The 25,481-nt window shown below is 46.1% G+C and overlaps 1 protein-coding gene across 1 annotated transcript; it reads right to left on the bottom strand.

Moving 5' to 3' along the window:
* Nucleotides 1-1,314: 1,314 nt before the first annotated feature.
* RTBDN (retbindin) lies at nucleotides 1,315-23,005 on the bottom strand. The gene is made up of 5 exons (XM_060238347.1): nucleotides 22,831-23,005; nucleotides 11,509-11,593; nucleotides 9,794-9,922; nucleotides 6,538-6,646; nucleotides 1,315-1,986 (listed from the first exon to the last, which is right to left on the bottom strand). Exons 1-5 carry the CDS (start codon nucleotides 22,997-22,999, stop codon nucleotides 1,690-1,692), a joined length of 789 nt encoding a protein of 262 aa, XP_060094330.1. The 5' UTR covers nucleotides 23,000-23,005; the 3' UTR covers nucleotides 1,315-1,689.
* Between the last annotated feature and the right edge of the window lie 2,476 nt (nucleotides 23,006-25,481).

Genomic DNA, 25,481 nt, shown 5'->3' with positions numbered 1-25,481 from the left:
GCTTGCCCCACATAACTTCAAATAGAAAAACAATTATTTGCATTAATTTTGCTGGCCTGAATCGTTCTCCCTTGGAACACTGTTTTTTAAGTTGATAATTTTGTATGGCCCACAAATGATGTTATAAATATCCAAATGGCCCTTGGCAGAAAATAGGTTCCCCACCCCCCTGCTCTAGGCTGTGGAGTCTTGTGAGGAAAAATTCTTCTTTGTGAGCTTCTGGCATTAAAGTTGTGTGCTGCTGCATAAATTAGCTTGCTCTGAGGTCATTTTTCCTGAGCTAAGACAAAAATGTGTGAGACGGAGTCTAAAAAACTGAGCTAGCTCACACTAACTCAGCTTAGAGGGAACACTGCTTACGGCCTTTGTTGCTAATTTAGAACAAACAACACATGGCATCGCTTCTAATAGGGTGCTGTGCATTTTATACACAGTGCTTGAAACTTTGCTTTTCCTGACTCAAGTGCTGCACAGTAATAGCTACTAGCAATCTATCAATTTCACAGTCTTGTCTCTGCTCACGTCTGAGTTGCATGAAAAGCTCCTGCTAGTCAGGCGATGGCTTTGCTTGGCCAACTATGTAGCTCTCTGGCTCCACCTACTGGCCAGAAGTTTCTCTAGTCAGTGCCTGCTGCCTCCATGCTGAACTCAAATAGCGAAGGCTTTCCCCCCCCTTTTGACTGGTCTCACAGTATCTGAAGTCATGTAAGCAGTTGGGCAAGACTCCTCCTGCCCAGCAGCAATTGCCTCACCTGTTGTTTTCAACTTCTGCAATCTCTGCATTCTTAGGGTTGCCAGATCCTGCTTGGGACTTGGGCAGTGCAGCCAGGAGCCCTTGTAACAAGAATGATTGAACTCTGAAGGGAGTTCCGGCCGTCACATTTAAAGGGATGGTGCTCCTTTTAAATGCCTTCCCTTCATTGGAAGTAATGGAGGATAGGGGCACCTTCTTTTGGAACTCACAGAACTGGACCCCTTGGTCCAATCTTTTTGAAATGTGGGGGTTTTTTTTAGGAGAGGCACCAGATGCCCCCCCCCAAGTCCCAGATACCCACAGATCAATTCTCCATTATACCCTATGGGAAGAGGTCTCCATAGGGTATAATGGAGTGCCCAGTGGATATTCAGCCCCTCCCCCCCATTTTCTGATAACCCTGAATGGGGGGAGCGACTCCAAACCAGGGGATTCCCTGCCCCCAGCTGGGGATTGGCAACCCTGGTTCCATGCCCAAGCCTTCGATGGATGTACATCTCCCTTGTCTTTTACTGCACTAGAGGGGAATCTTATAAAGGACCATAGCTCTTGGAGGTACCTGAGGACAGTAGCTAGAGAGGAAAGGTGCTGGGAATGAGGTTGTCACCAGCAAATTACTCTAACCCTGTCTTTCAAACTAGACAAAATGAAGAAAGCTGGGGAGACTACACTGGTCATGGGTAGGCTTGTGGGTGACGAAGGTGCCCTTTTAGGACAAACTGTATTCTAGAGCATAAGGCTCAGAGCCCAGCTACAGTGCCAGATCTGTTTCCTACTCCATGACCACAGCAAGTTGCACAGAACTAGACAAGATGACAAGAAGCTGGTAAATGTGGGACATGACTGATTTGCATAGATCACAAGTGATCCCCCCCCGAGCCCAGGCAATCACAGGGGAGGGGGTAGTTTTCCCCTGGAAGGGTGGCTTCATTGGATCAGAACCCACTCCCGCTTCCCTCCACATCTTCCATGAAGACAGAACGCTTCTGCAGGTTCTTTTTCAGACGCTGGAGCAGGGGGCTACCTGGACAAAGCCCTTTGCGGCCCATTCTTCTGCTGTCCACCTTTGTGGCTTCCAGATCTTCAGTGCTATCACTATCTTCATGGCGGGAATGAGAGGCTGAAAAAACTGTGTCAGAAGCAGTCAGTGTCAGGCACTCACAGGGATCAGTGCTTACTACGAAAGAGTCGTCCCAGATGGTCTCACACAGCTCCTTCCCATCCTTGTACATCTGAGGAAGGAAAAATAATAATGTAAACCAGCACAGAGCTTTGATGCAGCTTTCAGTGGGTGTCTGAGTGGCGCAGGCTCACAGAAGCACAGGCTGAGGAAGCTCTCTGGTAGTAAGAACATGGACTAGAATATGTGTGGAGGGGACCTTGAAATCTTGTTGGTTCTGATGGCTTTTACTGAGTCCAGAGAATGTCAGCATTTCTCTACCCCAACCCCCAAACAGCTCTCTTAGTTTTCAACATTTATTTGATGCAAATAGTAGTGTGCTATAAAACGTTCATTCTCACCAACGATCTGGTTACAATTGTAGAGTAGGTGCTGGTTCTAATACAGTCAGCGACAGTGATTCGTCCGCTTTTTGAAAAAACCAACACTGGATCCTATGGGTCCACCAACTACCGCCCAGTGTCTAACCTTCCATTCCTCTGGGCAAGATAGTTGGGAAGGTGGTGCCTGAAGAGCTTCCGGCCTTCCTGGAGGAGGAATCTATCCTTGATCCAGTCCAGTCCAGCTTCTGCCCAGGCCACAGAACAGAGACTGCATTACTTGCCCTCACAGATGACCTCCAGAGACACCTGGATTGAGATGGGTCAGGGCTGCTGTTGGTTTTAGATCTGACAGCAGCATTTGACACAGTCAACTATGACCTCAAGACCCACCGCCTTGCGATATAGGAGTTCAGGGCTTTGGCTTACAGTGGCTTTCCTCCTTTCTCCATGGTTGGGGACAGAGGGTGGTGCTTTGCGAGGAGGTTTCCCCGCGATAGCCACTTGAACGTGGTGTGCTGTAGGAAGCAATTCTCTCACCAATGATTTTCGACATCTATATCCACCCCCTCACCCAGTTAGCCTCGGGATTTGGGTTGGGTTGTCACCAGTATACAGATGACATCCAGCTCTATCTGTCGATGGATGGTTGTCTGGACTCCACCCCAGATCATCCGATGAGGCACTGGGGGCCGTGGCTGGGTAGTTGCAGCAGAGTCATCTGAAGCTTAATTCAACGAAGACAGAGGTCCTGTAGTGGAGTAGCTCAGGGTATCAGGCTACCAGACCTGGATAGCACACCTCTTGTGCCAGCCCAGGTGAAGAGCCTGGGAGTGATCCTGGATGCCTCACTTTCTACGGAGGCCCGGGTCACGACAGTTGCCAAGTTGGCCTTTTGTTACTTTCAACAGATTAGGCAGCTGGCACCCGATCTCTCCCTCAGGACTTCGCTACAGTGACCCACGCAATGGTCACTTCCAGACTGGACTACTGTAACTCGCTCTATGTGGGCTTGCCCTTGGAGTTAATCCAGAAGCTCCAGCTGGTGCAAAATGTGGCGGCACCCCTGTTGATGGCATTGCCTGTGCGGGCATGTATCCGACCAGCGCGATGCCATTTGCATTGGATTCGCTTCAAGGTTTTGGTATTGACTTTCAAAGCCCTGTGCAACCTGGGACTGAAGAAGAAGATATTGGATTTCTATCCCGCCCTCCACTCCGAAGAGTCTCAGAGCGGCTCACAATCTCCTTTACCTTCCTCCCCCACAACAGACACCCTGTGAGGTAGATGAAGATATTGGATTTATATCCTGCCCTCCACTCCGAAGAGTCTCAGAGCGGCTCACAATCTCCTTTACCTTCCTCCCCCACAACAGACACCCTGTGAGGTAGATGAAGATATTGGATTTATATCCCGCCCTCCACTCCGAAGAGTCTCAGAGCGGCTCACAATCTCCTTTACCTTCCTCCCCCACAACAGACACCCTGTGAGGTAGATGAAGATATTGGATTTATATCCCGCCCTCCACTCCGAAGAGCCTCAGAGCGGCTCACCATCTCCTTTCCCTTCCTCCCCCACAACAGACACCCTGTGAGGTAGATGAAGATATTGGATTTATATCCCGCCCTCCACTCCGAAGAGCCTCAGAGCGGCTCACCATCTCCTTTCCCTTCCTCCCCCACAACAGACACCCTGTGAGGTAGATGAAGATATTGGATTTATATCCCGCCCTCCACTCCGAAGAGCCTCAGAGCGGCTCACCATCTCCTTTCCCTTCCTCCCCCACAACAGACACCCTGTGAGGTAGATGAAGATATTGGATTTATATCCCGCCCTCCACTCCGAAGAGTCTCAGAGCGGCTCACAATCTCCTTTGCCTTCCTCCCCCACAACAGACACCCTGTGAGGTAGATGAAGATATTGTATTTATATCCCGCCCTCCACTCCGAAGAGTCTCAGAGCGGCTCACAATCTCCTTTCCCTTCCTCCCCCACAACAGACACCCTGTGAGGTAGATGAAGATAGTGGATTTATATCCCGCCCTCCACTCCGAAGAGTCTCAGAGCGGCTCACAATCTCCTTTGCCTTCCTCCCCCACAACAGACACCCTGTGAGGTGGGTGGGGCTGGAGAGGGCTCTCACAGCAGCTGCCCTTTCAAGGACAACTTCTGCCAGAGCTGTGGCTGACCCAAGGCCATTCCAGCAGGTGCAAGTGGAGGAGTGGAGAATCAAAGCCGGTTCTCCCAGATAAGAGTCCGCACACTTAACCACTACACCAAACTGACTGACATATCTGAGGACCACCTATCCCTGTATGTACCCTGAAGGGCTCTACACTCAGAGAACCAACATTTGCTGGTTGTCCCCGGCCCTAAGGACACCCATCTAGCCTTGACTAGGGCCAGGGTTTTTTCTGCCCTGGCCGCGGGCCTCACGGAACATGCTCCCATTGGAGGTTAGAGCCCTGCCGGATTTGTTACCGTTTTGCAGGGCTTGTAAGATGGAGCTGCTCTTCCAGGCCTTCAATTAAGGCAATGGACTTCCAAGCTAAATCAGATCGGCTCCCTTATTGTAGCACACTGAAATGTACAGAAATGTGCTGAACGGTTTCATCTAACAGCCCAGTTATCATTGTTTGGATTTTTGGCCAGCTGAAACTGTTATGAATTATTTTGCCTCCTGCTCTGTAACCAGGAAGTCTAGTGTTTTTATGCATTGTTTTTATTGGTTGTCACGTTATTGTTTTAATTGTTTAATTATGTTGTAATCAGCCCTGAGCCCATTGGCAGGGTAAAATATAAATTTACTTAAAAAAAAAAATAAGCATTTACTATCTGGATAGACAGGGAAAGACTGGCTGAACAATAGAGTATTTGCTTTGCATGCAAAAGATCCTAGGAACAGCTCAATTGTTCGCATCTCCAGGATAAGTGCTGTGAAAGACCTCAACCTGAGATCCTGCAGAGCTGGCTGATCTTTATATACCAGGGGTGGCCAACGGTAGCTCTCCAGATGTTTTTTGCCTACAACTCCCATCAGCTGCAGCCAGCGTGGCCAATGGCTGGGGCTGATGGGAGTTGTAGGCAAGAAAACATCTGGGGAGCTACCGTTGGCCACCCCTGGTATATACAATGATTTGCCTTTTAGGGATGTCAATACTCAAGACTAAAAACTGACATACAGTAGCATTTAAACAGAAACCAGAGCAGATTCTTCAACTATTGTATAACCCTTGCTTCACAATTAGCTTGATAAAATAAAAGAGGCATCAGGTGGCACCTTGAAGATTGGGGGGGGCGGGGGGGGAGAACAGTTATGTAGGAATAAACAATGTGATGCATATAGTGATACGAGTGCTGGAATTAAAGTTATTAATCTTTAAGGTGTCAGCAGACTTCTGTTTTATTTTGCAGCTGCAGCCAGATATGGCTACCTATCTGGACTTTGCATGACCAGCAAATCAAATGCTGATTCGACTGTTACTTACAAGTGAGTCATCACATATACAGCAGAATGTATTTATTTATAAGAAGGAGGAGATAAGAGTGTTGTGGGTTTGTGGGGGCTTGGTCTAATCTCACTCTCAAATGTTTGGATTTTGTTAAAATGTATGCCTTTTTATGAGGGCTGAAAACATTATTCTGTAAAAGACTGGAATTTTCTAGAAAACCCCACAGCCTGAGATAACATCAAATTCCCAATAAAGCACTTATCACACCACTTATTTGATTTCAGTAACATCTGTCCTCTGGGCAGGCTGAATTGGTAATTGGTGCCTGCCTTCCTGGAGGGAGGAGAGTCCCAATTTCTAGTCATCCCCTCAGCTTCAAAACAATTGCCTCTCCCTCCCGAATAGAGCTGCCCACAGAATCTGTTGGCACAGGGAGGAGGAGGAGGAGGAAGAAGAAGAAGAAGAAGAAGAAGAAGAAGAAGAAGAAGAAGAAGAAGAAGAAGAAGAAGAAGAAGAAGATATTGGATTTATATCCCGCCCTCCACTCCGAAGAGTCTCAGAGCGGCTCACAATCTCCTTTACCTTCCTCCCCCACAACAGACACCCTGTGAGGTGGGTGGGGCTGGAGAGGGCTCTCCCAGCAGCTGCCCTTTCAAGGACAACCTCTGCCAGAGCTCTGGCTGGCCCAAGTCCATGCTAGCAGGTGCAAGTGGAGGAGTGGGGAATCAAACCCGGTTCTCCCAGATAAGAGTCCGCACACTTAACCACTACACCAAACTGGGAAGGAGGAGGCACTGTGTCTGTTGTTAATTATCATGTTTGCTGCTCTCACCTGGCCATATGAAACGCACTCCTGACTGCAATTATTCCCATCAGGCCCCCAGTGCCAGTCTGTAAGCCAATTGTGAGCGCAGGTCAGGTCTTCCTTGCAAGCATCGTACCTGTGAGGTGAGGCGGAATGGGGAAATAAGGAAGGCAGGTGAAATTTCATGGTAGAATACAAAGTGTGGCCACTTAACCTAGGCTGTTCACAGGCACATATAGTAGCCACACAGGATATTTGTTCTTTCCTTAGAGCTGCTGGGACAAATGCTGTAACAGTGGCCTGCAGGTTGCCTTTAAATGGGAAAACGGCTTCCCATGAGCCCAGTCAGGAATGGAGAAGTGACAGGGAAGGAGAATCCAAAACCCTTAACCGTAATAGCCATCCCTCCCTTTATCATTTCTCCATTGCTGATTGTGCCTACCAGAAGTAGTTTTTCCATTGTTCTCCTAGTCTTGCTCTGATGTTTTGAGTCAGCTGATCTGGGAGAAAACTGTTGCTAGCACCACAGGAGCACAGTCCCTTTAAATGTGATGGCCAGAACTTCCTTCAGAATTCAGTTGTGCTTGTCACAACCTTACTCCTGGCTCCACCATCAAAGTCCCCAGATATTTACTGAGTCAGACCTGGCAAACCTATTTGCAACTAGGCCGGACTTTTCCCAGAGAGAGGCTGCCAGGGGGAGGGAAAACTGAGAGCCTGTGTGGTGTAGTGATTAGAGTGTCTGCCCAGGATCCAGGAGCCCCAGGTTCAAATCCCTACAATCACTCTCTCTTAGACTAATCTACCTTGCAGGGTTGTTATGAGGATAAAACAGAGAAGGGAATAATATAAGCTGCTTTGGGCTCCACTTAGGCTTGCCAATCCCCAGGTCTCAGCGGGAGTTCTTCTGCTTTCCCAGGCTCCTTCCCGCCCCCAGTCAGCTGGCCGGCGGGGGGAAGCCCCGCCCCCAGAGGACCATGTGCCTTTGCACCTCCGAAGGCTTCAGTCTCCGATTGAAAGGCTTCCTCTTGGGATGGTGTGTCTGTGCTGCTGTGAAGAAGTTGGCAGCAACTTGTGAGTAGAGAGGCCAATCCCCTGCTTCAGACTCGCCAGAAACGGGGGGAGGGGGGGAGGGAAACGTCTGCTGAGCACTTCATTATTCCCTATGTGGAGATCGATTCTCATAGAGTATAATGGGGAATTGATCTGGAGGTTTCGGGGGCTCTGGGGGAGCTGTTTTTTGAGGTAGAGGCACCAAATTTTCAGTATAGTATCTAGTGCTGCTCCCCAAAGTACCCCCCAATTTTTCTTTGTCATGCTGTTTTTTTTACCTGGAACCTCTTTAGTGGGCTCCCTATATCTGAAAAGGCAGCTGTAGTTGATAAACTGGAAACAGTGGCAGCCTGCCTGTGAAGGAACATTTTGGATGTTACAAGCCACTCACCTGCTACACTGTCATCTCCAGTAGACACTGCTAAGGATCCCCAACAAGCCCCTGAGAAGAGCATTCATCTTTCAACTCAAGCTGAGATGCATACTACTATCTCAGAAACTAATAATTCCCACCTTAGCAAGGGGTTTAAAATAACTCAACAAAACCTGCAGGAAACAATCTCTGACCTTCAAAGTGGCTCAGCTAATGGCTGTGTATTCCATGATATGAACAACTCTCTTGACTGACTCTTTGCAGCAAACTGACTTTCAGTTACTCCTGCTCCAACCACATTAAAAATAATTTCCTGGAGCATTGCAGGATGGAGGAGTAAGGTCAACGATGTGAATTTTCTTCGTTAGCTAAAAAGCTTTTCTTCGCTAGTTAAAAACTTTTGCAGGAAACATGGTCTCACAATGCGATCCAATTAGAAGGATTTAATTTCTTCTGTCTCCCGGCCTATAGAGTCAAACCTAAACGTCTTTTTCAAGTTGGGCTATTTTTATTTCCTTACATTTAAACTGTACAGCTACTATGTTACTTATTCAGAACAAGCTGTTAAACTTCTCTTTGAAAGATCCATTTTGATTATGGTTAATCTATATGTGTCCCCTACCCTAGATAGCCATGCCCCTTCACAACATTGGGAACATATGTCTATTTTTATGGGAACATTAGAATGGAAATTTCCCTCTGTTGGGTATTTTATTGCGAGAGTAGGTAGGGACCGCCTGATATTTTTCAGAGCTCTTGAAATCAATCAGAATGATACCCTTCCCCCTCTCTTTTTCTCAGAGAGATTAAAGATTGCTACAATAATTCATCTCACCAAATTTTGCTTTCAGTTCAATAGAGTATGGCTGAATGGACTTACCTGTTTCCCTAAAGCCAGCAAATTCACTTTTGTTTCTATAAAAGGTTGTGACGTAATTGATTACTTTCTAGTTTCTCCTCTCTTGGAATCTTGCATTTTGAACTTTGAGATTGGGGATTTTGTTATTAGTGACTACCTGCCTCTGATCCTAACACTCAGAACCAGCCTTTTCGCTGCCCCTTTCCATCCACCTGTTGCTTTGACCTCTGGGCCAGAAATCCTACCTAAAATTGTATGGAATGACCATTCTATGCAGGTGACATCTCAACTTCAGCTCAGATCTTTTTCTGATCTTAGAGCCTCTATAATTGATAGCATGGATCCCACACCAAAGATCTCAGCTTACAATACTCTGATTTCCCATTTTTCTCAATCATTCAGTATAAAACCTAATCATTCTATTAAAAAGAATAGGGGCATTAACTCTTGGTTCACTGAAGACTACAGAGTATTAAAAACTCAATTACGTAACATCTATAGCCAATTCCGAATTTCTAATGACCCCTCTTTTCTTTTAGAGTACTTCTTTAAATACTAGTCATTTGCTAATGTTCCACTATCCTAAACCATTCTTTACACCAGGGGTCCTCAAACTTTTTAAATAGGGGGCCAGTTCACTGTCCCTCAGACTGTTGGAGGGCCGGACCGCCGTTACTGTACAAGGCCGCGGGCTGTCAGTTCTCCGTCTTCTGCATCTCTCTCCCTTCCCCACACCACACACCCCGGCCTGGGAACTCACCTCACCTTGGTATCACCTCACACTCTGTCTCCGCCGCCTCAGCCCAGTGCCGGAAGTGTGCGTTGCTAACGCGAGTTTAGGTCGAACGTCACTTCCGGTCTGATTTTGCCATAACCCGGCGGGCCGCATAAACGTCCTCAGCGGGCCGCATCTGGCCTGCGGGCCGTAGTTTGAGGACCCCTGCTTTACACCATTCCTTCATATTCCACATGATGCTTTCTCTGCCGATTTAACTCACCATTCTTCACAGAAGTTCTGGCAAAGAGGCACAGCCAGCACAGCTGTGGGTCGCTGAGGATGAGGCCATTGGGCAGCAATAGGGGAACAACGATAAAAACATTCCACTTGCTGAAGATACTCCTCACATCTGTGGGGGAAAGGTAAACATGGACATCAAAAAGGCTAAAAGATGGGTCAAAAATCACCTGTGTATCATTCTTGATATATACATCATTCTTGAGAGTGAGACTCCACAAGATATTGAACCAGAGACAGAAGATCTTACAGCAGCCCTTGCTCTACACTGACGCTACGCCATTTGTGCTGGCCAAGAAGGTGAAGAGCCTGAGAGTGGTGCTAGATCCCTCACTCTCTATGGAGGCCCAGGTCACTGCAGCTGCCAGGTCGGCCTTTTATTACCTCTGGCAGATCAGGCAGCTGAACACTCCACCTCTCTTCTCAGGATTTAGCTACAGCGACCCATGCAACGGTCACTTCCAGACTGGATTACTGCAGCTTGCTCTACAAGGGGGCTAATCTGGAAACTCCAGCTGGTGCAAAATGTGGCAGTGCCCCTGCTGACGGTGCTGCCCGTGTAGGCGTGTATTCAGCTGGTGCTACGCCATTTGCACTGGCTACCTATTGAGTACTGGATTCACTTCAAGATTTTGGTATTGACCTTCAAAACCCTGCACAGCCTCGGACTGACATATCTGAGGGACTGCCTCTCCCCATATGTGCTCTGAAGGGCTTTACACTTCACACTCAGAAAATCAACACCTGCAGTTGTCCCCAGCCCAAGGGACGTCTCACGAGCCTCGACTAGGGCCAGGGTTTTTTTCTGCCCTGGCGGAACATGCTCCCATTAGAGATCAGGGCCCTGTCAGATTTGTTACCATTCTGCAGGGTTTGCAAAATGGAGTTGTTCCACCGGGCCTTAAAATGAAACAGTGGGTGTCCAAATGAAAATAAACCAGCCTCCCTCGCTGAAGCCTTCCACCTTTCGACGGCTCACCTAAAGTATGGCGTCACCCTTCTGATATGTTGGCCGGCTGGAAACTGTATTAACGTGAATCAATCTTGTCTCCTGCTCTGCAACCAGGTTGTTTTAACCGTTTTAATGTAATGTTTTATTGATGTCAATTGTTTGATTTTGTTGCAATCCACCCTGAGCCCTTTTGCGGGGTAAGGCAGAATATAAATCCACCAAATAAATAAACAAATAAGAGGAAAGAGAAAAGTAGGCCAAAGAGCAACAAACCCAGCAAAGTCCTGTAACCTCCCAAACAGAATTTCATAAGGGAGCCCACATCCTGCCCCCCAGAGGTTACAACCCTATGGCTGCTGGTCTATGAAAAGAGGAATACAACTGGTTATAGCAGGCAGCTTCTTTTACAGTTCCGCAGGGCCTGGAAAACAGCCCTCGTCCGGTTGGCATACAACTGATCGATACCGGGATGCCTGAATATTTAAACTTATGAACATCAGAATATTGAACACTGGAATACTTGGAAGAATTGATTTAGGGAAGAGGTAGCATCGTATATTGATGTGAGTTTTATGTATTTTTATGTATTTTATTGTATAATCATTAATGTATTTTAAACTGATTTACTGTTAGCATTCTGTATTGTAAGCCGCCCTGAGCCCGCTTTGGTGGGGTAGGGCGGGATATAAATCGAACAAAACAAATAAATAAATAAATTCCTCTGGAGGGCTGGATCTATGCCTGACCTGCTGCTGAGGCCCCCACAGCGATTCCAGTAGATGTCGTTGGCTTTGGAAAGGTCCTGGGTAACATCTGGTGAGCAGCAGGCATCTGTGAAAAGAACCATTCTTTCAGCACCTTCTGGACTGAGCCGACCCATTTGCATTGTGACAACATCGTCTGTCATTAATAAGCACATGAAGCTGCCTTCTAGTGACTCAGACCATTGGTCTATCAAGCTTAGTACTGAAGTGCTCTGACTGGCACCAGTTCTCCAAGACTGCAGGGAGAGGTCTTTCCCATCACCTGATCCGTTTAAACTGGAGATACTGTGAATGCAGCTTGAGACATAGCGGCCCTGTTCAGACGCACAGTTTAATCAGTTGTCGCTGCTGTTTCCTACCGGATTAAAAGTGGCTGATCAGACAGCATCATCTGCCTCCCGGTAGTCAATCGTTGTGGGCCCCCCCCCCAATCCTTCTCCAAACCAGATTATTTTGTTACCTGCTCCTTTGTGGTGTTTTTTGAGTTGTCTGGTTTCACCTCGTAGTTTTCTTCATCTGGATAGTTTTGCTACAATATTAACCAACTTCTGGATGTCTGAAGGCTGTCCCAGAGCAAAAGGAGCCTCAGACATCCAGTTTATGGTCATCTTTTTTTTTTTACTACTTTGCGATATGCACATACCCGCATAACCACATAATGTTTTTTGACCTATGCACATGCGCATATGCACATCAGCACATCATGTGCGGAGTGATTCAAATTGCAGTATGGCAGTCTGATCGATAATATCTGGAACAAAGATAATTCGGAACAGAACCGGGTCAGTTTGACACAGACTCAACACGCTGTGTGAACAGGGCCTCTGTATGCAAAACAGATGTCTGCTGCTGAGTAGAGGGTTGCCAAGTCCAATTCAATAAATATCTGGGGACTTTGGGGGTGGAGCCAGGAGACTTTGGGGGTGGAGCCAGGAGCAAGGTTGGGACAAGCATAATTGAACTCCAAAGGGAGTTCTGGCCATCACATTTCAAGGGACCGCACACCTTTTAAAAGCCTTCCCTCCACTGGAAATAATGAAGGATGGGGCACCTTCTTTTGGGGCTCATAGAATTGGACCCCCTGGTCCAGTCCTTTTGAAACTTGGGAGGCTATTTTGGGGAGAGGCACTGGATGCTATGCTAAGAGTTTGGTATCTCTGCCTCAAAAGACAGCCTCCCCCAAGAGCCTCAGATACCCATTGATCAATTCTCCATTATACTCTATGGGAATTGGTCTCCATAGGGAATAACGGAGTGCCCAACAGACATTTCCCTCTCCCCCAATTTCTGATGACCCTGGAGCGGGGGGGGGCCCTCCAAACTGGGGGATCCCCTGCCCCCACCTGGGGATTGATAACCCCACCACTGAGCACAGTCCCATTCCTGCAACGACTGTTGTTGTCACTTAATAAGGTACATGTTTGAAATTGCTGTCGGGTATGTGATGAATGATCACATACAGCATTCTCATCAGACAGCTAACGGAAGAGCCTGGTACTTCCCTCCCCCTAATCTTTGTAGGATCTGATATGAACTCACAATTAAAAAAAAAAAGCTCACAAAGACACAGGGAGTACTGCCCCTAAAATGCAATCCTCCACACTGTTCCCTCTGCATCTTGTCCCAGAAAAGGCCCTGATAATAAGAACATAAGAACATAAGAGAAGCCATGTTGGATCAGGCCAACGGCCCATCAAGTCCAACCCTCTGTGTCACACAGTGGCAAAAAATTTTATATACACACATACACTGTGGCTAATAGCCACTGATGGACCTCTGCTCCATATTTTTATCTAAACCCCTCTTGAAGGTGGCTATACTTGTGGCCGCCACCACCTCCTGTGGCAGTGAATTCCACATGTTAATCACCCTATGGGTGAAGAAGTACTTCCTTTTATCTCACAGGACTATTCATTGTTCATGTTCAAGGCTGCTGAGAGGTGAGAATAGGGCACAAAAGCCCTATATGGCCGAGGACCTGCCTAGCTTAGGGACCGTCTCTCCCCGTACGAACCCCAGAGAGCACTGAGGTCAGCAGGGAAGAACCTGCTGACTATTCCCGGGCCAAAAGAGGTAAAACTCCAGAGCACCCGTACTCGGGCTTTCTCTGCTATGGCTCCACAGCTGTGGAATCAGCTTCCAGACTTTGAACAGTTCCGCAGGGCCTGCAAGACCACCTTGTTCCGAATGGCCTTCACCGACTGAAACTGCTAAACTGCTAAGTAAACTTGCCATCGGTATTTATAGCACCAACATACGAATGTCATTGTTTATAGAATTTTAATCGATTTTAATCAAGTGTAATTTAAAATGTTATATATTGTACAATGTATGTATTAAATTCTTGTTGTTAGCCGCCCTGAGCCGCTTCGTCGGGGAGGGCGGGATACAAATAAAATGTGATGATGCTGCTGAAAATTCTGGGGGCCCATGAAGTTAGGCGAATAATGTGATCTGCTTTCATGTGATACTTGAATTCAGACAAGGAGATACAAGAGAATCACAGAGGAACACTTTGTCTGGAGGTCCTTGGCATTAGGCAAGCCAAAATTTGGTCTGAGTTCTGTCATAATTTCAGTCTCCAAAGAAAAACGCACGTTCTTCCCATTAGCATTCCCCCCCAAATAAGTGCTTGTGCTGAAAACATGTCAAAGTATTTGCTTCCCTTAAAACAAAATAAATTCCTGGCTGCCTGTGACCATTTAAGCTGGTTTTTTTTTTAACTTTGTATAGGGTGCCGGCTTCTTGACTTGGGAGTCTAGAACCAAGCAAAATTCAGTTACTGAAAGTCTGCAGGGAAACATCTGGAGGTTGCTAATTTAGAGACAGAATGGCAGTTGTAGTCATGTACAATGGAGAACACTGCTCAATAGTTCCTTCCCCATACTTAATAGACCAGCTACATTATGTAAAACCTCTGTTAAACAACATAAGTCAGTGCCCACTCCAAAGCTGTATGGAACTTTTGGTTGTAAACACATCATAAAACATTGTTGTGCTGTAATTCTGTTGGCAGACAGTATCATTGTTATGTTTTATGATGCTGCTTGTGAAAGTCAAAAATAAGGAGCCAGAAAAAAGAAGTTTGTAATTCCGTCTGAGGAACTGAAAGTCAACCAGTCAGTAGGGGACAATCTGAATGTTAACTCCTTGTCCGCTGACTGTGCAGAACTTGAAGAGATGTAGTTGCAAGTGCTATACATGGGTTTATTACTATGGATAGGGATCATTTTGTAGAAAAATAGGTGTCAGAGCTCATTAGTATAGCTCATTAGCATATCCACCCCCCAGCCAAAAGCAACCCAATGCAAGAAAGGAGAGCCTCGGGTAAGAGAGACCTGGTTGGACTCGCTAGAGATCCATCCATCCATCCATCCATCCATCCATCCATCCATCCATCCATCCATCCATCCATCCATCCATCCATCCATCTATCTATCTATCTATCTATCTATCTATCTATCTATCTATCTATCTATCTATCTATCTATCTATCTATCCATCCATCCATCCATCCATCTATCTATCTCGGGCCAGTCCAGCTGTGCCCCAGAAAATCTGGACCTGGCATTGCAAGCCATAGTGAAATGGCTCAGGCAGAGTGGACTGAAATTGAATCCAGCAAAGACAGAGGTCCTGTGCCTTAATCGTAGTGGCCTGGGTAGAGAGATCCCTTTGCCAGCCTTTGATGGGATGCCACTGCTGCCAGCATTGAGGGTCAAGAGCTTAGGGGTGCTCCTGGAGCCTTCATTAACAATGGAGGCCCAGGTAGCAGCCACCACCAAATCTGCATTTTTTTCATCTTAGGTGGATAAGACAGTTGGTTCCATACCTGGAGCGTAACGACTTGGCAACAGTGATCCATGTGATGGTCACCTCAAGAATAGACTATTGTAATGCCCTCTACACGGGGCTGCCCTTGACTCAACTCCAGAAGCCACAACTGGTGCAAAACACAACAACCAGGTTGTTGTTGGAGCTACCTGTACGGGAGCACATCCAGCCTGCGCTGGAAACGTTACACTGGTTGCCTGTGGCATTCCGGATTCATTTCAAGGTGCTGGCTAAAACCTTTAAAACCTTATATAGTCTGGGACCTGTCTACCTTCGGGACTGCCTTTCCCCATATGTGCCCCAGAGAGCACTACGTTCAGGGTCCCAAAATCTCCTCCAGATTCCCAGACTGAAAAAAGTTCGATTGTCCACCACTAGAGCCAGAGCATTCTCAACAATAGCCCCCGCTCTGTGGAACGCCCTCCCCGAAAACATCAGGGCCCTGTGGGACCTGCCACAATTCCTCCGGGCCTGTAAGACCGAACTATAGTTCAATAGTTAAGGGGAGGTAGCAAATGTCCCACAGCACTGACAGTCCCACTGGACAAATATAGATATTGAGAAACACCAACGTGCATCTTGGATTTTATGGTTAAAATGTGTAGAATTGATTTTATTGTATATTGTTTTTAGTATTCTATGTGGTTTTTAACTGTTGTCAGCCGCCCTGAGCCTGTTAGGGGAGGGCAGGATATAAATCTGATAAAATAAATAAATAAAATGTAGAGATCCATCCACCCACCACCCAAGATCACATCAGAAGTGGAGAAAGGGTGGTGCGGGCTTCTCCAGTGGTTAATGAGGGCTGCTGGGGGTGTGGCAAAACCCCTAGTGGCTGGCTGGCTGCCCGCTCTCCTAATCCAGGGACTGTTATGCAGCTGCACGTACTATTCAATGGACAGGGTAGGTGGGGAGGAAGAGGGGGAACCATCAGAAAGGTTCAGGAGCTGCATTCCTGTGAGCTCCTGCTGAATCTGAGGCCTGCTATGGATTGTACGCCATCATGCTGCTCACCTAAGGACAGTGCAAGATTTGCCCTGCCCACGGGGGGAAATTGTTGGATCAGCAGGCTACATCATACGACAACAGAACATGCTGCCCTTATCTGAGTATGGGATGCAACCCCTTGCTTTGCCTGAAGTGGCACATGTTGGGACTCAGGAGTGTCCTTAACAGAATGTCCTTAATATTTGTGGATGATAATGAGCATTAATTGCAAAAGAGGGGGCAGATGTTCAAGTGTGTGTGTAAAAATATCAGTTGAGGAGTTTTGAGAGACAGAAACAGAGAGAGTTATACGTCCCCTAATCGAGGAGCACCCTGAGATGTAGTCTCCTCTTTGACATGGGATATCCAATTTGCTGTTTGTAGGAATGTCTGTACTAGTGCTCTACATGTATAGTTAAAAACAAAGTAATTATTTAAAAAGCTTGATCCAAATAGCACTGCCCATGGAACTTTTCACTGTTGTGGAAGAGAGGATCACATAATAAAATTTTTGCTTATGTTTTTTTAGAGATAGCAGATAATTTTCTTGTTTGGAAATTCTTAAACGAGCAGAATTCCTGGGTGGAATCAAATTCCTCTCATAATTTGTTTAGGAACACTGTTTTTATTCAGGACAAGAGGACATTTCTGAGACATGAAAATGCCTTGTACCTCTCTGGATTTCAGCTAACTCTAGACCATTCCAATTTTCCTAATATATAGCCCACATACCTAGTGCTAAATTATGCCAGTTTCCCCCTCCCCCCCAGGTATAACTTCCAGAAATAATGAATGGATAGTAGTCCAGGATGGCCCTATAGAAGAAGAAGAAGAAGAAGAAGAAGAAGAAGAAGAAGAAGAAGAAGAAGAAGAAGAAGAAGAAGAAGATATTGGATTTATATCCCGCTCTCCACTCCGAAGAGTCTCAGAGCGGCTCACAATCTCCTTTACCTTCCTGTCCCACAACAAACACCCTGTGAGGTGGGTGGGGCTGGAGAGGGCTCTCACAGCAGCTGCCCTTTCAAGGACAACCTCTGCCAGAGCTATGGCTGACCCAAGGCCATGCTAGCAGGTGCAAGAGGAGGAGTGGGGAATCAAACCCGGTTCTCCCAGATAAGAGTCCGCACACTTAACCACTACACCAAACTGGCTCTCCAGTTTGGTGTAGACTACTTGGGAAGGCCTTCTCCCGTTCCATAACAACCAAGTACATAGGAGGCCAGATAGAAACTCTGTTTTTCTTCAGTTTGCTGGTACAGTCAACATCTATTTTAGTAGTTGCATTTTTGAGCTTTTAACAGCAGTCCAACACGAAGAAGTTTAGAATTTTTTTTTCTTTTTTAATGGGATGGAGAAAAGCATCATTTGCTAAACTTCTGTGCGCTGTGCTACTACTAAGTCATGACTAAATATAGAGAGAGACATCTCCCGCATTCTGCTCCTGTAATGTTAAAGGCAAAAGAAGAACAGGACTAGTAAAGAAGCAGCAAACTCACATGCTTCTTTAAAGACATGTCATCCACACAGAATGGACTGGGGAAGGGAAGTGAGGCTTTCCGAGGTGGTTAATTTCTCTGTGAAAGCTACTTCCTAAAAACTGCTGGGGGAGAGGGAGAAATTAATATGCAGCTCAACTCCCCTCTTCTTCCAAACCTTCTAATTGGTGTCTTCCCCCAGTCTGACCCCATATCTAGACTATACGATGACCCACATTACAGTAAAATCCTAGATAACTGCAGATTTGAGTCCCACTGCACCTTAGAAACCAACATCAGGGAGGTTTAAATTTCAAGAGTTTATACCCCCCCAAATCTTATTGGTCTCTAAGGAGCTACTAGACTCAAATATAGATGTTCTACTGCAGACCAACGTGAGTACTCTCTGGAACTAGATAATTGCAGCGTGTGTTATATGGAGTTGCTCTTAGAGGTAATCTGGGAACTTCAACGGATACTAAATGCAGTGGCTTGCCTTTTAGCCAAGACATTGTTTCCATCGGCATCAGTCTTGTAAGGTCTTCTTAGACTGTTGATGTGTTTCTGAGCTCATCAACAGTCTAAGAAGACCTTACAAGACTGAAGTTTTGTCCCAACCTTTAAAGACTTTCACAATCTTGGACCCACCTATCATATCTGAAGGCCGGCCACTCCCTCCAGGAACCTGTGCAACTTCACTTATCCTGCCTCTCCCCTTGTGGTTCCCTCTTATAGAGAAGTTAGAATGATGGTGGCTTCTATCTCTAGAGATACCTAGAACACGACCTGTTGGACAATGCTAACACCAAAACATCAAGATTGCAGCCACAGGCTGCTCAATGGCTTTGCTATAGAGGGTAGCATCTTGAATGTAACTCCCCTCCACTGTGGCGGCGCCGGTCCTACGTCGATGCAAACCCTTCCTGTGTCCACGTAGCAGCTGGTCTGCTGCCAAAAGACTTTCTGCCCCCGCCCCTCTGGATTGTGCTGCTAGTCATCTAGTTTATGGCCATCCCAGTTGTTTATGGTATCTCAACACTTGCTGACTCCTAAACCTGAGCCTGTATTATCTCAGGAACAAACAATTAGCTATGCTACTTTTGCAGAGTTTTCTACTGATAAAATATAATAAATTCACTTTAATCTGAATGCTGGTTGAAATATATATATATATATATATATATATATATAAATATATATTAAATATATAAATATACAGAAGATAGCTGAAGAATTGGCACCCCCAGGATCTTCCCATGATGTTTTGCTGCTGTTTATTTGCATGATGAAGAACTCAATATAGTCTGAAAATATAGATGACCCTGAACCAACAATAAACTCATACTACTTTGCCTAATATTTCATCTCTTAGATACAACATATGCGGCGGTAGGCTACAAATTCAGCACTATATAAGTAGATATATATATAAAACAATCCTTACATATAAATTATGTGGCCAGCTATCACCTAGTCTCTAATCTGCCCTTTCTGGGCAAATTGCTTGAGAGAGCAGTAGCAGATGAATTCCAAGTCTTCTTGGCAAACTCATCTGCTCTGGACCTTTTTCAGTCCAGACTATGGGATAGAGATGGCCCTGGTGGGGGTGGCTTGTGAACTTCTGTCTGAAGGTATGCAAAGTCCATACTTCTTGGTTGCTCTTGCTGGATTTATCTGCAGCCTTTGATTATGCCATCCTGTTGAGGCATTTGGAGGCGGAAGTAGGTTTCAGGAATGTACCTTGATCTGGTTTAAATCTTTCCTTATAGACTGGACTCAGAGGAAGACTAGTTTTCTTCAGTGTGGGAGCTCTCCTGCGAGTTCCACAGGGTGCAATCTCATCTCCCATGGCATTCAACCTCTATGGAAAGCTCTTAGGAGAAATCATTAGTAGCTTTGGAAGTAGATGTTATCAAACCGCTGATGACACTCAGCTCTATCCAACCCTCCTGGCAATGTGGTAGAGGTCTTGAGCCATTGTCTGACTGCTGTGGTTAAATGATTTAAGGTGAACAAATTGAAACGGAACCCAGACAAGACAGATGTAATGCCAGGTGAGAAGCCTCAGATCTGCTGTATTCTGCAGTCACTCTATTGGCTGGCAATCAGTTACTGAGCTTAGTTCAAGGTATTGGCCTTCCTGGCCCCGGAGCCTCATATCTGCAAGACTGCCTCTCCATCTATGTCCCTTCACGATAACATTGCTGTTCTGAACAGGGCTATCTGCAGATGCCACCCAGCAGGTGGGCAAGAGCAACAGCTGCCTGTACATGGACTTTCTCTGTAGTGGCCCCCACCCCCATGGAATATCCTACCCAATGACTCCCCCTTTCCTGACATTTTGCAAACTATGTAAAAGAGAATTGTTCAAGGGGGCATTTTTAATAAAGGGAATAGGGCAACGTTATAACAGACTGATGCAGGAAAACGCACTGTTCCTACTTATGTGATATCATATTCTGCATCGTTTAATATGGCATGTTTAGATGACAGACAGCTTGTTCAGATGACACCTTTGTTTCAAATTTCTGCAATCCTAGTCCAATCGCGTTATTAGATGTATCATCCTATTGATTGCACTGATTTGCATTGTGGAATCCACCTTGATCTCAGTGAGAAAGGTAGACTATAAATAATACAAAATAAACAAATAAAGGTTACAGGGCTTTTTCAGTAGTAGAGCCAATGTTCTGGAATAGGCTACCAGCAGAATATGGACTATTGCCACCCTACCTTTTCTCCTCATAGGATGTTAACTGTGGTTCTGTTTAAGCAAGTCTTATGTTGAGTTCTGTTTCTGATCAGAATGTCCACTTTTGGAAGTCACATTTTTATCTGTTTATCTATTTTTGCGGCAGTCAAAGCCGCAAAGAAAACATACTTTGCGGCTAGGATTGCGTCTGCAACTTCGCGCCCGGCACAATTGTTTAACACAATTCGGACTCTTATAACGCTGCCACAGGGCAGCCCAAACGCTAGTCAATTGGAAATCGGCTGTGAGGCTTTTGCGAAATTTTTTGCAGATAAAGTCGCGTCGCTCCGCCATGACGCCCCCGCCATATTGGAGACAGTATGTGAACCCGAGGCTCCTTGCCTGTCTTCAGACTGTATTCTGGATGGTTTCGGCGCTCTCAGCCTGGAGGAAGTTGACAGGATCCTCTTGTCTTCACGCCCTACAACTTGCAATTCGGACCCGTGCCCCTCCTGGCTTATTAAATCTTGCCAGAGGGAGCTTAGGTATCCTGTATGGGATATCATAAATAGATCCCTGATGGAAGGGCAATTTCCAACACCTCTTAAGGAGGCAGTGGTCCGCCCCCTCTTCAAAAACCAACATTGGACCCGGCCGAATTGGCACACTATCGGCCGGTCTCGAATTTACTCTTTTTGGGTAAACTCATTGAGAGGGCAGTGGCGTTGCAACTACAGAGTTTCCTGGAGGATGCTTCCGTCCTTGACTCCCATCAGTCGGGCTTCCGCCCGGGTCATGGGACGGAGACAGTGCTGGTTGCCCTAGTGGATGATCTCCAGCGGCATCTGGACCGAGGCGGCTCGGTGGTACTGATGTTGTTAGACCTATCGGCAGCGTTCGATACGGTCGACCATCGGTTGCTGACTTGCCATCTTGCCGACGTGGGGATTCAGGGGTTGGCTCTACAATGGCTTACCTCTTTCCTCAAGGGTCGGGGACAGAGAGTGGCGATTGGGGGTGAACTGTCCCGGAGGTACCCGCTGGATTGCGGGATCCCTCAGGGAGCAGTTCTATCCCCGATGTTGTTTAACATCTACATGCGCCCTCTTGCCCAGATTGCCTGGAGATACGGGCTGGGTTGCCACCAGTATGCTGATGACACCCAGCTCTATCTACTTATGGACGGCCGGCCTGCCTGTGTCCCAGAAAACCTGGACCTGGCATTGCAGGTCGTATCTAGATGGCTCAAGCTGAGCGGGCTGAAGCTAAATCCGACGAAGACAGAGGTCCTTTGCCTGGGTCGCCGTGGTCCGGGGAGGGAGATTCCCTTACCGGCCCTCGATGGTGTGCCTCTGTCAGCGGCGCACAGGGTTAGGAGCCTGGGGGTGCTATTGGAGCCTACTCTAACTATGGAGGCCCAGATAGCAGCCACTGCCAAGTCCGCATTTTTTCATCTTAGGTGGGCAAGGCAGTTGGCTCCTTTTCTGGAGGACGGCGACCTGGCAACAGTGATCCATGCAACGGTCACCTCGAGGCTGGACTACTGCAATGCCCTCTACATGGGGCTGCCCCTGTACCGAACCCGGAAGTTGCAGCTAGTGCAGAATGCCGCTCCCGGCTGTTGTTAGGGCTCCCTAGACGGGAGCACATTCAGCCGGGGCTTCGGGGACTGCACTGGCTGCCGATAACATACCGAGTTCGGTACAAGGTGCTGGTTATGACCTTTAAAGCCCTTTGTGGCCTGGGACCTGCCTACCTTAGGGACCGTCTCTCCCCACATGTTCCCCAGAGAGTGCTGAGATCGGGGTCTCAGAACCTCCTTATAATCCCTGGGCCAAAGGAGGCCCGTCTGAAAGCGACCAGAGACAGGGCCTTTTCAATCGCAGCTCCCTGTTGGTGGAATCAGCTCCCGGAAGAGGTGAGGGCCCTGCGGAACCTTGAACAGTTCCGCAGGGCCTGCAAAACAGCCCTCTTCCGGTTGGCATATAATTAATTGTTATCGGAATGCCTGAATATTCAAATCTCGAACAACAGATTACTGAATACTGGAATATTGAAGAATTTATTTAAGGAAAGGTAGCATAGTACATATTGAAGTGAGTTTTATGTGTTCTTATGTATTTATTGTATAATTATTAATGTATTTTAAACTGACTTTGTTAGCTTTTATGTTGTAAGCCGCCCTGAGCCCACCTCGGTGGGGTAGGGCGGGATATAAATCGAATAAAATAAATAAATAAATCTACATGTAATCCCTTGTTGCAGAGAAAAGCACTCTTAAAATGATATTTTAATGATTAAGTCATCAATACTTACTCTCTCTATAGAGATTGCAGGTGCCCAGGTGTCCTTCTGGGGTTGGACTCGCTTTGTGCTTCCCTCCAGGCAAGCAGCGATCCTCCATGCCCGTAGCAGCTGCCCACAGCACCACCAAGGCCCAAGCCACACCCATTATTGAAACAGGAACACCAAAACCACTACTCATCGTTACCTGAGAAGAAAAGACAGTGATAAGGAATGATCAAGTCAGTTTGGACAAAACTTCTCTTTCTTGGTTTTATTCTACATGGCACTGCTTGAAGGAAAGAGACATACTCAGGGACATTCTAGGTCAAATCTCTCAGACTTTCACCTCTTCCATTCCAACAGCCCCCTCACAGCCTCTCTCAGGCCCATGATAAGCCGCTGCAAAGTCCTATCTGCCGCCTTTCGCTTTGTCCATTGTTGAACTTCAAACGGGAAAAAAAAATGTCCTGTATTTGCTGCTGACTCCCTCCTGGTCCTTCAAGGCATGCCAGCTGGCCTGGGTAGCATCAGAAGCTCCTGCACTCTCCCATAAAAGGAAGTCAAGGCCTTAATAGTAATCAAAAGCTGAACCACTCACAACTCTGTAACAACTCTTTTTTTATATCGAAGCAAGAATGGTATCTGATAAGGGTTTGGCTTGCAAGTAAGATCTGTGTTCTGGGGAGACAACATTTCAGCCGGCCTCTGTGTCCGTATTTGTAATAGTGGTTCTGTCTGTGGCAATGAGCAGGTGATAAATGTTTATCTCTGTACTGTAAAGAAGCTTCATCTGCTAATTCTTGCACATCATGCCAGTGTTAAGGGCACAGCTACAGAAGACAGCTGAAGAATTGGCACCCCCCAGGAACTTCCCATGATGTTTTGCTGCTGTTTATTTGCATGATGAAGAACTCAATATAGTCTGAAAATATAAATGACCCTGAACCAACAATAAACTCATACTACTTTGCCTAATATTTCATCTCTTAGATACAACATATGCGGCTGTAGGGTACAAATTCAGCACTAATAATAACAACTGATTTATACATTAACACACAAACAATAGTATACATGTGTTTAATTCCATAATAATGTGAAGATTCTCCTCCTCAAGCACGACACATCAAGTGTAGCAATTCACATTTTTTTTCCCTGTGGAGGAGATCCCTACGGTTGTGGCAGTTCAGTTCATAGTCCCACAAATTCAGTTCACAGTTCCAGACAGGTCCAGCAGTCATAAATAATAATAATAATAATAACAACAACAATAACTTTATTTTTATATCCCGCCCTCCCCCGCCGAAGCGGGCTCAGGGCGGCTAACAGACATGGGGATCCCATGATTCATAAAACAATGTAAACAATTTAAATATATCAATTGCATAATAGATTTTTAAAATAGATAAAATGTATAAAATGGGTGCTAAATACTGTAATCATAATATCCACAAGATGGCTAGATGTCCACATGTCAGGTTAATCGGGTTCTATCTCGAAAGCAAGCTGGAAAAGAAATGTTTTGCAAGCCCTGCGGAATTGGTTCAGGTCCCGCAGGGCTCGCACCATCTCTGGAAGGTGGTTCCACCAACGAGGGGCCATCACTGAGAAGGCCTGCTCCCTAGTAGCCTTCAACCTGGCATCTCTTGGCCCAGGGATTGTTAGTAAGTTCTGAGAGCTAGATCTCAGTGCTCTCTGGGGCACAAAAAGATAATGGCTGCTCATTTGAAGCTTCAAAATATATTGATGCACTTTATTTGAAATTGTAAGATAAGAATTACTCTGATGAAGATCTACTCAGAACTGGAATGAAGCTGGCAAGCCATCTGGAACTGTGAACTGAATTTGCAGAAATGAGAACTGAATTGCCACAACTTTAGGGTTCTCTCTCACTGGAAAAAAAAAGTGAAGTGCTACACTTAATGCATCATGCTTGAAGAGGGAAACCTTTAAATTTTTATAGAGTTAAACACATGTATACTATTGTTTGCTATTTCACAATAAATGTGTATTAATAAATTGTTATTATTGCTGAATTTGTATCCTACAGCCACGCACATTGTACTTTATTCATAGGTCTGTTTGTGGTTGAACTACTATCTTTATTGCTTCATCTCTTAGATGATATTTAAGGGAGACAGATAATACAGAGAGATAAAGTGGCTCCATGATGGCGTATGTAGCAAATCCTATCAACTATACCAGACTGTCCTACATCAGCTCTGCTAAGCCACTATCTAGGACTCACTGTGCTGCTTTGGACAAATTCCTATATGTCAGTTACCTTCTGGATTTCTAATCCATGAGGAGAATGTAGAAAGTGGGTTTCAAAATACTCTGAGGATCATACAGACACAGGACAAAAATCAAAGCCTAGAAAGGAGGTTGGGGTTCTATGAAGAATCCACTCTACATGGTTTCCGCTTCCTGATAAACTGCTCTGGATCAGTTCTCAGATCATCACAGGTCCCTCATCCTCAAATCTTTCACACACTTTCTACAATCTGAGCACTTCCACCACGGAAGAAGAGTAAATCACCCAGCACTACAGAAATTAAGGTTGCCAATCTCCAGGTGGGCAGAGAAACCCAAAGCCCAAGGCTTTCCGTAAAGACCAGCCTCCGTATCAACATCAAACTTAATAAACAATACAAGAAAACATAAGCATATATTATTTCATA

This window comes from Heteronotia binoei, chromosome 5, assembly GCF_032191835.1.
Source record: "Heteronotia binoei isolate CCM8104 ecotype False Entrance Well chromosome 5, APGP_CSIRO_Hbin_v1, whole genome shotgun sequence".
Lineage (NCBI taxonomy): Eukaryota > Metazoa > Chordata > Lepidosauria > Squamata > Gekkonidae > Heteronotia > Heteronotia binoei.
The sequence above is the reverse complement of the archived record's forward strand: the minus strand, read 5'-3'. Positions and strand labels throughout refer to the sequence as shown.